The sequence below is a fragment of the Misgurnus anguillicaudatus genome, chromosome 22 (assembly GCF_027580225.2).
Source record: "Misgurnus anguillicaudatus chromosome 22, ASM2758022v2, whole genome shotgun sequence".
Taxonomy (NCBI): Eukaryota; Metazoa; Chordata; class Actinopteri; order Cypriniformes; family Cobitidae; genus Misgurnus; species Misgurnus anguillicaudatus.
In genome coordinates, this window is record NC_073358.2 from 50,594,960 (window position 1) to 50,608,852 (window position 13,893).

Genomic DNA, 13,893 nt, shown 5'->3' on the forward strand with positions numbered 1-13,893 from the left:
TGCGCAAATTGTGCATGGATCAACTTGTGCATGGATCATCTTGTACACCGATCAGCTTGCCTACAGTTCAACTTACACACGGATCAACTTGCGCAAATTGTGCATGGTTCAACTTGCGCACATATCAACTTGCGCATGATTCAACTTGCGTATAGATTACCAATTTTTCGCCATAAATATAGTCATATATACTGGAATGATGTTAAAAAAACAAACAATTACCAGCCCAAGTATTTATACACTGTGCTAAAGCACCCTTAAAGGTGACATTTCACAAGACTTTTTTTAAGATGTAAAATAAATCTTTGGTGTCCCCAGAGTACATATGTAAAGTTCTAGCTCAAAATACCCCACAGATAATTTATTATATCATGTTAAAATTGACACTTTGTAGGTATGAGCAAAAATGTGCCGTTTTTGGGTGTGTCCTTTAAAATGCAAATGAGCTGATCTCTGCATTAAATGGCAGTGCTGTGGTTGGATAGTGCAGATCAAGGGGCCGTATTATCCCCTTTTGATATCACAAGGGAGCCAGATTTCAATGACCTATTTTTTCACATGCTTGCAGAGAATGGTTTACCAAAACTAAGTTACTGGGTTGATCTTTTTCACATTTTCTAGGTTGATCAAAGCACCAGGGACACGATTATAGCACTTAAACATGGAAAAAGTCAAATATGTCCCCTTTAAGCATCAAACTGAAAGCTTTTCTGCAGAGCTTTAAAATTGAAAGTTCTTCAACATAAAGTAACGTAACGCCAACTTGTAATGAATTCAACTTGACAATCTCTTTAAACATATAACATTTCTTTTAACATCATTTAATTTGCCTGAACTTCTTGTATGCATTATTTATTCTCCTCTGTATTTGCCAAGGTATCTTTAAATCCCCACAATTTTGTTGACATCTGTGTGGTAAAGCCTTCACATAGAGAGTAATCTTATAATGCCTATAAAGTGTTGATGGTAGGCGGCTTACTAGACTTCCTCTCTGTCATTTTCCTGCATTCTCCTCCATCTCTTTTCATGTCTTATTTTCTCTTTAATGGTGTGATGTGTTCACTGAGGGTTTTCATAAACCCTTCATAAAGCTCCTCTGTTTCGTTCAATGTCTCTATTTAAGAACAGCACAGGTTTATTAACATTATGGAGTAATGCACTGCAGGTTTTCTTTGTGCACTTGTAATTTTTATAAATAATAAAAACAAAAAGAGGAATTTATTGATCCATTGTACAACAAGCAAAAGAAACTGGATTGAATTGTAAAACTCATGTGCCTCTGGTAACTCATTTCAAATGATCAAACTCAAGGTTATCTTCAGATGTTTGTGTCTGTCGATGCTTTCACATTTCACAAGTATTACAGTTATTATCTTGCTCGACTGTGTTACTTGCTATGCTCGACTGTACACAGAAAATGTCATGTAAAACTTATGACATTTTGATAGAAAATAAGGCTAGGCTTGAATAAAAAACATATACATTTAGCTCTTTCTGCGTAAGTTGGTAGTCTTGACCTGTATAAGCTTCCGATTGGATCGCCATAGGCTCTGAATCGTCCCTTTTCTACCACTCCAAAAAACTGTAGTATATTCAACGCTGTCACTTCTTTAAAAGAATGAGTCTCGCTTAAATTAAACTCGCCTCTCCATGCGCACTTGTATGCAAACAAGGATTTTAATGAATTCAAAATGTCAGCCGATATCATTTTCAAGACTCCAAATATATCTCCAGCAGGGAAACAGACGTCAATCTGCGAGAACATTTATAAATACCGTAAAAGCACAAAAGCCCTGCGGGTGTCAACAGGTGATTCAACACAAGCGTGTGTGACTCTTAAAAAAATAACTTTAAAAGAAACACTGTGCTATAGCAAGATATTATGCTATTCGTCAGAGTTTCATTATCTATCTGTTATGAGATTCATTACTAAATACCCAAAGAGAGCAAACACACACAGACACAATTGCTTTTAATTATAATAACAGCAGGAATTTTTTATTCTCCTAAATAAAGCGGTTAGTAGCACAAATGTTTAGGGATTATCAAATGCTGCAACTAAATATTTTAAATGCTGGGGGCGCTAAAGTGCAATTTTGAAAATCTAGCAGAACAGATGGATTTACTGTAACACGTTCCGTGTGTCACCCTAATTGTCTATAGTGTCTAAAGTGAGGTGAAGATGAAGCTGTTGACTGTCATCACCTGTAAGCATTTACTGATCAGTGTTTGTTTTTACTGTAAGCGTGTCATGGTGATTATGAGAGATGCGTTACCTCGGTCAGTGTGGTGTAGAGCTGGAAGATCTGACCCTCTCCTTCAACCTGCCGTACGCACAGCTTACAACACAACTCACACACGACAGAGTTCTGACGCTCCAGAGCAAAAGAGCAATGAAGCCTCCGCACCGAACCGCTCCACACCTGAGAGAAAGACAGCTCCTGTGCAGAACGAAACACAGACAAACAGTAAGACAGTGAGAGAGACTGACAGGCACACACACAGATACCCAGACAGACATGCAGAAAGATGGACAGAATAGCAGACAGACAGGCAGGCACACACACAGACAGAGATGCAGATACACACTGAGACAGATAATAAGACAGACGAACACACATGCAGAAAGACATTATTACAGGCAGACAAACAAACACACACACACACACACACACACACACACACACACACACACACACACACACACACACACACATAGACATGCAGAAGAAATACAGCAAGACAGGCAGGCAGGCAGACAGACAGACAGACAGACAGACAGACAGACAGACAGACAGACACACACACACACACACACACACACACACAGAGACAGACAGACAGTAAGTAAGAAAGAAAGAAAGAAACACAGTCAGAAAGACAGACAGACAGACAGACAGACAGAAAGACAGACAGACAGACAAACAAACAGACAGACATGCACACAGACAGACAGTAAGACAGACAACGAGAGACACAGACATACAGACAGTAAGACAGGCCGACAGACAGACACAGAAAGACAGACACTCACACACACACACACACACACACACACACACACACACACACAGACATACAGAGAGTAAAAAAGGCAGACACACACACACAGACACACACACACACACACAGAGAAAGACAGAGAGACACACACAGACACACACACACACACACACACACACAGACACACACACACACACACACACACACACACACACACACACACACAACACAACACACAGACACACACACAGAGACGCACACACACACACGCACACACACACACACACACACACTCACCCAGGCAGACAACCACACAGACAGACAGACAGACAGACAGACAGACAGAGACACACACACTCACACAGACATACAGAGAGTAAAAAAGGCAGACACACACACACACACACACACACACACACACAGAGAAAGACAGACAGACACACACAGACACACGCACCCACACACACACACACAGAGACGCACGCGCACACACAAACACTCACCCAGGCAGACACCCACACAGACAGACAGACAGACAGAGAGACACACTCACACAGACATACAGAGAGTAAAAAAGGCAGACACACACACACACACACACACACAGAAAGATAGACAGACACACACGCACGCACGCACGCAGAGACGCACACACATACGCGCACACACACACTCATCCATGCAGACACCCACACAGACAGACAGACAGACAGACAGAGAGACACACTCACACAGACATACAGAGTTAATTGTCCACAAACTCTACAAATAAATCCATGTCCCATTACTGTCACTCATTACTGTTTAAATGCATTATAAAATTAACAAATTTTCGATGCTTCTTTAAAAACTGTCATTCATAAGATACAAACAGGCGCTCTTTGCTCTATTATGATTTTATGTTGCTTGCTAAAAAAAAAATAATCCATCAAAATTCGGTAACATATGAAAGGCATTGGTCTTTGATGTATTTACAGCATCTATCAGCAGGGGCTTCATAACCTAACAGTGACACAATATTTAATCACTTGTTCTCATCTTTCTTACCTGGTATTTAGTTAGTAGTTTACTCTTCCACTGTGTGTGCATGTCATGCAGTGAAAGTCTCAGGTTGTGGTTACTGTAAGTGAAGTTCAGAGTCTTTGGTTCATCCAGCAGTTTCCCACCAATCTGTTTCTCTATCTGTAATACCTCCTGTACACACACACACACACACACACACACACACACACACATACATACACTTTAATGAGACCATTTACACAAACAAAGCTCTAATTCAATAAATGATTGATTTTTACCGACCTTAAGTGCATCCTGTGTGTCGTCCAGGCAGTAAACCCTGATGTGATAATCTAAACCTGCTGTGACTACAGGCCCAAACACTGCCAGTTTGATTCGTTTAGCCGCTGACGGACAGATGCTCTGGCCAATCAGACAGTAGGATCCTAAAGCTTCAGTCAGGATGTGACACGCCTCCTCCTCCAGCTGTACATAGCAGGATGATGTGAAGTTTTCTTCTCCAACCATCACCACATCCTAAACACAACACACACAAACATACTTTACATTAGAATATGTGCTGTAGACAGACACTGAGATTAATTCAATTTAATTTATAATTTTACTAAATGTACATAACATTATCTTTCTGCAAGACAAAAGAAAGAACGTAACACTTGCAACATTATACTTTACTCTCCGAGTCCTTTATAACAATTACATTCCTATAATTCGCAAGAATAACACATATTAGAAATATTTTATTCTAATAAGTTTTTACTGTAAAGCTGCTTTGAAACAATGAAAAAACTGTGAAAAACGATGTACAAATAAATTTCACTAAGATTGAATATTAACGTTAATTGGCGCTGTCCCGTGAGTGGGACACCTACGTTTATTTCAATATTTTCTATGTAAATGTTAATCTATCACTACAAACTATATATTGTTGGAAATGTCTAAGAATGTAGTTTTCATATTTCAAAACCTTTTAGCAGTAATAATAATGCAGTAACTGTAATTTATTCATTTGTGACACAAGTATGCAACAAACCTCACAGCAAACCAGCACAAACCTCAGTTTTTTGACAATTTTATTTATTAAAAATAATACTATATTGCATTTTTATTTATTACAAATAAATGTAAACTGCTTTAAAAAAAAGAATATTTTCACCTCCAGACACTTCCCTAAAAAAACGTTGAAGTGTCTTCTTTAAAACAAAAAAATTACCAAAATTAAAACCAAAATTAGGCTTCTAGACCAAAAAAAAAAAAGAAAAAATGCCAGAGTTATATTAATTTAAAGGTGTATATCACCTTTTTACCAACCCCCCCACTCAAAAAGGGCTGCGCCAGTTAAAGGGTTAAAAGATGTTTCATTTAAAAATATTCATTTAAATTTGTTTTACGTGGCACTACAATGTTGTCATATCATTTAAACTTCCCTTGTGGTCGATAATTTCATCAATTTAAATGGACACTCCACTTTTAGCATAGCTTAGCATAATCCATTGAATCTGATTAGACCATTAGCATCGTGCTTAAAAATAGAGTTTCGATATTTTTTCGATTTAAAACTTGACTCTTCTGTAGTTACATCGTGTACTAAGACTGACGGAAAATTAAAAGTTGTGATTTTATGATATTACGCAGCACCCCAAAACAGTCCTCTGTTATTGAAAGTTACTAAGGGGACTATTTTCGGGTGCTGCGTAATATCATTGCGCCTCCTGCAGTCATGTTACAGCAGAAAAGTAATTGATTATTATGCCAGAATGAGACTATAGTTCCTAGCCATATAGGCCTAGAAAATCTTTTAGTTTTCTGTCGGTCTGTAACTACAGAAGAGTCAAGTTTTAAATAGGAAAAATATCAAAACTCTTTGGTTATTTTATTAGCGCAATGCTAATGGTCTAATCAGATTCAATGGATTGTGCTAAGCTATGCTAAAAGTGGTAGCGCCAGACCCGGAGATCGGCTGAATGGATCCCAAAACAGTAAAAATCAAATGCTTAACTCTAGGAGAGCTGGAAAATTAGCATATTTTCAAAAAAAAGTGGAGTGTCCCTTTAAATTCATATTTGAGCATCATATTAGCATATGTAAATGTTTTTCATGTGACAATAATTTCTTCATGCTTTAAAACAGCTTGAATGTAACTCTACACCCTCATTTAGTATATGCGGACCGTAAATATGCAAATTAGTATCCACCTCTACTCAATCGCACAGCTCAGACCATAGATATACATGAACATAGATGCTACATCAAGAGTTTCAGACATAAAACCGTTAAGTCCAGAAGCTTTATTTGTAACTACAGAAGAGTCAAGTTTTAAAAAGAAAAATATCAAAACTCTTTGGTCATTTTTGAGCGCAATGCTAATGGTCTAATCAAATTCAATGGATTATGCTAAGCTATGCTAAAAGTGGTAGCGCCAGACCCGGAGATCGGCTGAATGAATCCAAAAACAGTAAAAATCAAATGCTTAACTGTAGTAGAGCTGGAAAATTAGCATATTTTCAAAAAATGTGGAGTGTCCCTTTAAATTCATATTTGAGCAAGCATCATATTAGCATATGTAAATGTTTTTCATGTGACAATTTCTTCATGCTTTAAAACAGCTTGAATGTAACTCTACACCCTAATTTAGTATACGCGGACTGTAAATGTGCAAATTAGTACCCACCTCTACTCAATCGCACAGCTCAGACCATAGATATACATGAACATAGATGCTACATCGAGAGTTTCAGACATAAAACTGTTCAGTCCAGAAGCTTCATTTATAAAGCGTTCGTATGCACAGATTTGATCTTTTGAAGTGTGAGTACTCAAAAAGTCCACATTTATAAAAACTGTAAAAGCGCTTAGCGTCAGGGACTGAGCAGACATGCGCACATTTGCTTGTCCGATTGCAGCAGGTTTTTGGAAATACAAGCCATTCTTGCTGCTCGAAAAGGATTTAAACATCAACAGGTGATCTTTTATATGTCAATGAGATTAATTAGGCATGATTTAAAGGCAGAGATCTGCAACAGTTCAGCTGCACACAATTTTAAGTCATTTGTGATTTATAGATTTCACGTCTGAAAGTGCGGCGTACACGCTATTTCTATGCGTACATTCGTTTATGATTCACACATTCGCTCTTTTGGGAAAGATCGTAAAATCAAATTTAGGATGTTTTCCACGCAGCATTTTTTTTTAAAACGAGGTCCCAGCTTCACAATGTATGCACAAGATTTTAAAGGAGCTGTATGTGGGTTTTTGACTCTACTAAATAAAATAAAAAAATACGTATATATATTCGTAGATATTTAGACAACATGCTAAGTTGTTTCTCTGAAAAAAACAACGCTGTAGGCAGTTATTTCCGTGTCGAAATGTTTTTACTTTGGTCTGTGTGATCCCGCCCACTGCCAATTTACCCAATAGCGTATTTTGACAGCACGGTTGCCAGTTATCAAGGTTGCTTAAAGGGACCACAAGTAGGGTTTTAAGAGTTTCCTCGTTGGTGTCAAATGACCTCTGCCAGTGATCTGACTTTTCTTTGTAAGCTTAGGATTTTTTCTCGGGTAAGGAGGCTTCCATGTCGTTCTGCCACACTGATAAACTATAATAGCAATGAGGGACAAAAAGCACTAGCCTACCAACAGGTTTCCACAATGCGTTTTCATTCAGAACACGTTAACTAGCTGAAACAGACATGGAGATCAGTGATTACATAACGGCTACCGTAGTTGCTACACGCATTTGGAAAAGCGAGGCGCTAGAGAGCACTGTTCGTTTGAATGCAAAATACAATTTCACCACTAGATGGGGGTAAATCCTACTTATTGTCCCTTTAAATGAGACAATAAATGGGACCTCAGATACATGCAACCTCCGAAATAAGTCGCAGATTGAGTTATACAAATCTATAGAGCTGGATTGTAATTTGAAGACAAACAAAAAACATTGCGTAAAAATGAGCATATGCTTTCCATCGTCAGTTGTGCTCCTGTATGTGTCTGGCAACCCGAGAGGGCGCAGGGAAAAAACCTCTCGAATATTTTGAATTTAGACTGCGGTACCAAGTTCATCCGCTAGAAGTCATTATTACACACAGTTCCTTTAAATGAAGCATACCTATATTTTTGAGGGCTTCTTTAAATTGGCCTTTTCAGATGCTCACAATGCAGGACAATTTCATCCCCACACAGTCACACAAGCTCGGTGAATGCGTGGGTCTCACGGAATCCCGGGACAGATAACGGCAACAGATTCCTTTAGATAAATCCGCCCCATTCCACTTCCCACTCCACACTTCCAATAATTGAATTTTGTGTTGTCTATTTGTAGAACCCTGCCATGCACAGCAGGCCAATTTACCCTGTCTGCCTGCTCTGATAGTTACATTTATTTTCCAGTCATGTTTCATTCTGTCCGCAGGATAAGTAGTTTATTGAAATGGAGCTGCTCATCTCCTGAGTTTCTATGACCTGATTCCTCCTCGGTAATGGTTTGATTCAGGCACCGGGTTGTCCTATTTGGCCGCATTAAAATTCCTCACCTCCCATTCGTCGTGCTGCGTGTGACCCCTGAGAATGATTTGCCAGTTGTCGGAGGGTGCGTGCGCGCAGTGGTATAGGGTCAGAACGACAGGACGGGTCAACAGAGCGCCCGGCGGGCCGCAGCTGACCACAGCGCTGAGCACCGTCTCTCCATCGCTGACCGCTGGTCTGAAAGAGAGAGAGAGGTGATTTTAATATGCACAAAAGTAGTTACGGACTAGGAAGTTACGGAAGTTGGTTCCAGTGCATATTTTTATTCTAAATTGACACTCGAGAACCGAAGCCACATTTGCCTGAGGTAACCATAGTAACAGCGGGCGGCTTAAGTGCTTGCATTACGATCTGTATTGGATGACACATTTGAAAGAATGCTGTCATTACATTAATACAGATTGACAAATTACAAGCATATCGCAAAGAGTTGGTGGGACACCAGCGGATAATTTGAGCTGCGTAAGACAAAAATGAACAGATTGCATCCTGAAAATGAATTAGTTCACCTAAAAATAACATTTCGTCATAAGGATCGCTTCTGTCACACAATTTATTAAATTCATGGCAGGGTTTTGATGTCTATAAAAGGTTAAACCCCATGAAGGTCATTTTATCATTTCGTGTTTGTGTACCTCATGTGTTCTGCCCTTTGCACCGTCACAAACATCTCATACACACGACCGTGAGGAACGGCACCGGCCGGCACTAACAAACTCACACCTAAAGCAAAGTAACGCAAGCATTAGTCTCAATTAAAGAGAAAGAGCAATGCAACAATGCATATTATCAAACTCTCACCTGAGTTGGGTACGATCAAACGTCCTCCCAATGAATTAAACGCTCCTACCGCCGTGCACATAGGGTCTCGTCCGCGTGCCAGCGTCTGGTTACGTGGGGTCACCGGATCGCTGTCCAAAAGCGAGTGGGTGGCTTTTGGGGACAGGGTGGCAAAGAGGTCAGAGTTCACGTCCTCCTGCGGGGTCACCGCACTGGAGGAGTTGTACACTTTGATCTTGAGGTTGGGAAGAGGCAGCGGCTCCAGCAGCGGTGAGCTGGTCATGGGGATTTTGTCGGAGATGTCGTGGAGAGCGTACACTGGACCGCGGTACAGCGCCGCCGCTGTGGACAGGTCAGGAGTTGCAGCCAACAAATCAGCTATACACAGAGAAAAACAGCCATTCAACAGCAATCCAAACACAAGTGAAGAAGCTACATTCTTAAAAATAAAGGTGCTTTCTGTTTCATTTGTAGTGTAAAATTAAACAAGGGTTCAATTAAAACAAACTCTGTTCATTTAAGTGTGAATGCCACCAAATGCACTCTGGTGTGGTTCAACTGAAATGTGAATGCAACATGGACCAAAGACATCTAAATAAAACAAAAACAGGTCACACAAATATTGTTAACATGGGAAAAGCAGTTATAATATCGCCAAACTCATGCCTCCTCTTTCCAACAAGTTTCGGAAATTTTTTTTTTAAACATGGGTACCTGTTACGCATCAGTGACCCCATATTCCTTTTATGGGCACTTCCCCCAGAAAAGCACGTCCACACGTCAATCAGAGTGACATCGAGAACGACAAGGAGTAGAAGTCACAGAGTAGAGGTCACGGGCATCACTGCACGTTGTTTTATATCAAGATTCAACAATGGCACAAAGTTTGAAATGCATTTTTGGATGTAAGGAGAAGAAAGCCTTGTTCAGCTTTCCCAGTAAGCCAGCCTTATGGAAACAATGAATATAGTTTGTTTATCCGGGGTAGCAGCAGAGCTGTGCGTGGATTTCGTTGAAATGAGGCGGTCCCAACGGGGTCATGAGTCGCAGGCGGTAAACTCCATCAAATATCTGTGTTTTATTGGCAATCGGGGCGTAAGTGCATATAATGTAAACCAGTGATTCTCAACCAGTGAGCCGTGGCCCAGCAGTGGTTCCCACAGCGCCATCTGGTGGGCAGCGTAGACAGTGGTAGACTACTGAAATTTTTTTTAAATCTTATGTAAAAAAATCTTTATAAAGTTATATTCGCATTAGATTTTTCTTATACATTTATATAAATTAAAAACGCTCATTCAAGATGCATGATCTAAAAGCCCATTTATGTTTGAATATCGCAACCGCAATTACGTTACGTCAGATAAAACGTATGCTCATTCGGATACAGTAAAATTGCATTAAGATACCCTGAAAGAAAGCAAAATCCTCACCCCATCAGTTTTAAACACACTCGGGATATTCTCTACTTGAGCGCCACTTTTTGACATGCATTCCGCATCACTTTTTGAGCCTCACGGATTCCCACTTTTGCGTCATTTTCTGATGTGCAAGATACTTTCAGTTGTTTGGCTTATGCGTCAAATAAAGACGCATTTTAATTCACTGCATGTGTACAATTATTAATAATTTTTAATACAGCCGCCAAAAAAAAAAAAAGAATAGACCACTTCAGTTTTGCTAATCATGTCTACATGTAGCCTTTTGTTATCATTTCAGTCCAGTGTCTGTTGACTTCCAACAGCAAACCTCAGGAGCGACAAAGTCACCCCAACAAAACATCATTGTACAAGACTGAGAGCATGAAAGGACATTTGAAAGATGTGATTAAAAATCAGGGTTAATATTCAGTTTTGAATTAAACATTAGCAATGTGTTGTTAAAATGAATTTGAACTTGTTTTCTTTGTAGTAAGCCTATATTGAAAATCTTAATCTTTTTTTGTGTGTTATTTTTCCTATTTCAATTTTCAGTAAATTAATGGAAATAAAAAAGTTAAAGGAATAGTCTACTCATTTTCAATATTAAAGTATGTTGTTGCCTTGGCTGGGAGTTGTTGAATCATCCCTCTGTCATCTGTGTGTGTGCGCGTGGGCGCTGGGGCGCGCTGCGACGCTTCGATAGCATTTAGCTTAACCCCATTCATTCAATGGTACCATTTAGAGATAAAGTTAGAAGTGACCAAACACATCAACGTTTTTCCTATTTAAAACGAGTAGTTATACCAGCAAGTTTGGTGGTACAAAATAAAACATAGTGCTTTTCTAAACGGATTTAAAAGAGGAACTATATTTTATGGCGTAATAGCACTTTTGGGAGTACTTCGACTCGGCGCAGTAACACCCTCCCTCTCCCATTATGAGAGGGAGAAGGGGAGCGGACTTTTCAGGCGAGTCGAAGTACTCCCAAAAGTGCTATTACGCCATAAAATATGGTCCCTTTTTTAAATCCGCTTAGAAAAGCGCTACGTTTTATTTTGTACCACCAAACTTGCTCGTATAACTACTCGTCTTAAATAGGAAAAACGTTGATGTGTTTGGTCACTTCTAACTTTATCTCTAAATGGTACCATTGAATGAATGGGGCTAAGCTAAATGCTATCGAAGCGTCGCAGCGCGCTCCAGCGCTTACGTGCACGCACACAGATGATAGAGGGATGTATCAACAATTCTTAGTTAAGGTAATAACATTTTAATATTGAAAATGAGTAGACTATTCCTTTCATGTTTGGCAGAAATGTTTTTGATAGTTGATAGAATGAAACAAAAAATATATAATTTTACTTAAACACATACCTATAAATAGTACATTTAGATACGAATGGTAAATGGACTATGGCCATCCAAAGCGCTTTACAATTTTTGCCTCACATTCACCCACACATTCATACACCGACGGCGGTGTCAGCCATGCAAGGCCCAGCCAGCTCGTCGGGAGCAGCTGGGGTTAGATGTCTTGCTCAAGGACACCTCGACACTTGGTCCGGTGGAGCCGGGGATTGAACCACCAACCTTCCGGTTTGTAGACAACCTACATGAACCACTGAGCCACTTTTGAAAGTTTGAAAACTGAAAACTAAAAATTGGCTCTTAATTTTTTCCACGGCTGTATATTTTACCTTTAAAAATGTAATTTCTCAATAGGTACTCCCCTTTAATACTAATAAAAATAAAGTCTAAGCCTAAAAGTCCACCTTTACATCTTGCTCGTGTTTTTTTTCTGCTCAAAATGACACCTATGTGGTTTTTCTATTGGAAGCAATAACATTCCTCATTCATCTTCAGGGATACTGCCACTTAGTGACTTTAGTGATGCGAAAGACATGTCACAATGCATTGTTATTTTTGGATTTTGTGATTCTGCGTTGATACTATCATGTATAGAAAAGTGGTCCTTGGAATGTTTTAAACAGTCATTGGTGGGCCGTAAGTTGCAAAAGGTTGAAAACCTCTAATGTAAACGAAACACACATGTAGTGAATCATAAGTTATCCAGAGATAATGGGATAATGTTTTGTGTGCGTTGCTTGCTAGTAACTCTGCTGGACGACTGCAGGATCTCGTGCTGTTCCGGAAACAATCACTAGAGCTGATCTGTCTTATAAATCTGATAAAAAGAAAGACTGAAGGATGTAATACTACGTGTTATGTGAGCTTTAAATAAAATAAAATGTAAATAAATATCTTTAATATAAAAAATTAAAAATGAAACACTTACTAACAAGTATATATTTTATTTGTTTAATCCAAATGTCATATGATCATTACGAAACACTGTTATAGCCTATCAGAAAACTGAAAACGACAGATACTTTTTATGTACCAATAAAAGAAAATTATCAGATGAAGGCCAGATAACAGGTACTGATAAACAAAATACTACTGATAAAAACTTTAAAGCGGATGAAAAATAAATTAGAAGTTAAGAAGTTAAACATGCAAATATGCTATTAAATGCTATTATGCTAAATATGCAATTTAATGAATATAATATTTACTTAAAGGTGCAGTGTGTAAATTTTAGCGTCATCTAGTGGTGAGGTTGCGAATTGCAACCAATGGCTCAGTCCACTGCACCTCTTGCTTTTGAAACACATAGAGAAGGTACGGTAGCCCCCACCGGACAAACGTGTCATTGTCGGAGACAACTTAGTAAAAAAGTTTGGGCTTCTGTAGAAACAAGGCGGCACAAAATGGCGACTTCCATTTTAAGCTAATAAACACATAACGGTTCATTATGAAAGGTCTTTATACACGCCTGATAATATAGTTTTGTATATTAGTTTGCATTTATGCAAATGTGACCAGATTTTTTAAATGAAAACCGGGGACATTTCCAAGTTAAATGGTCAAAATATCATTAACATCTCATTTGTTGTTATTTGTTTTGAAAGTTTTCTTCTTTTTATTGTTGTGGGATCACTGCAAAAAAATTACTTCTTACTTAATTGTATTTTTGTCTTATTTTCAGTACAAATATCTAAAAAATCTTAAATCAAGAAGCATTTTCTTGCTAAGCAAAATCCCCTAAGAAAAATCTAGCTTTAAGACAAAAAAATAAA

At 38.8% G+C, this 13,893-nt stretch overlaps 1 protein-coding gene across 2 annotated transcripts in view; it reads right to left on the reverse strand.

Annotated features, from left to right (window-relative positions):
* Positions 1-13,893, reverse strand: part of unc5ca (unc-5 netrin receptor Ca) — a 200,196-nt gene that overhangs the window by 12,229 nt on the left and 174,074 nt on the right. For both annotated transcript variants that reach the window (XM_055198321.2, XM_055198322.2), the window contains 6 exons: positions 9,357-9,713; positions 9,191-9,278; positions 8,564-8,732; positions 4,309-4,542; positions 4,051-4,197; positions 2,277-2,441 (listed from right to left, as the gene is read on the reverse strand). In XM_055198321.2, the coding sequence (XP_055054296.2) occupies positions 2,277-2,441; positions 4,051-4,197; positions 4,309-4,542; positions 8,564-8,732; positions 9,191-9,278; positions 9,357-9,713 (1,160 nt within the window). The remainder of the gene's footprint in view (positions 1-2,276; positions 2,442-4,050; positions 4,198-4,308; positions 4,543-8,563; positions 8,733-9,190; positions 9,279-9,356; positions 9,714-13,893) is intronic.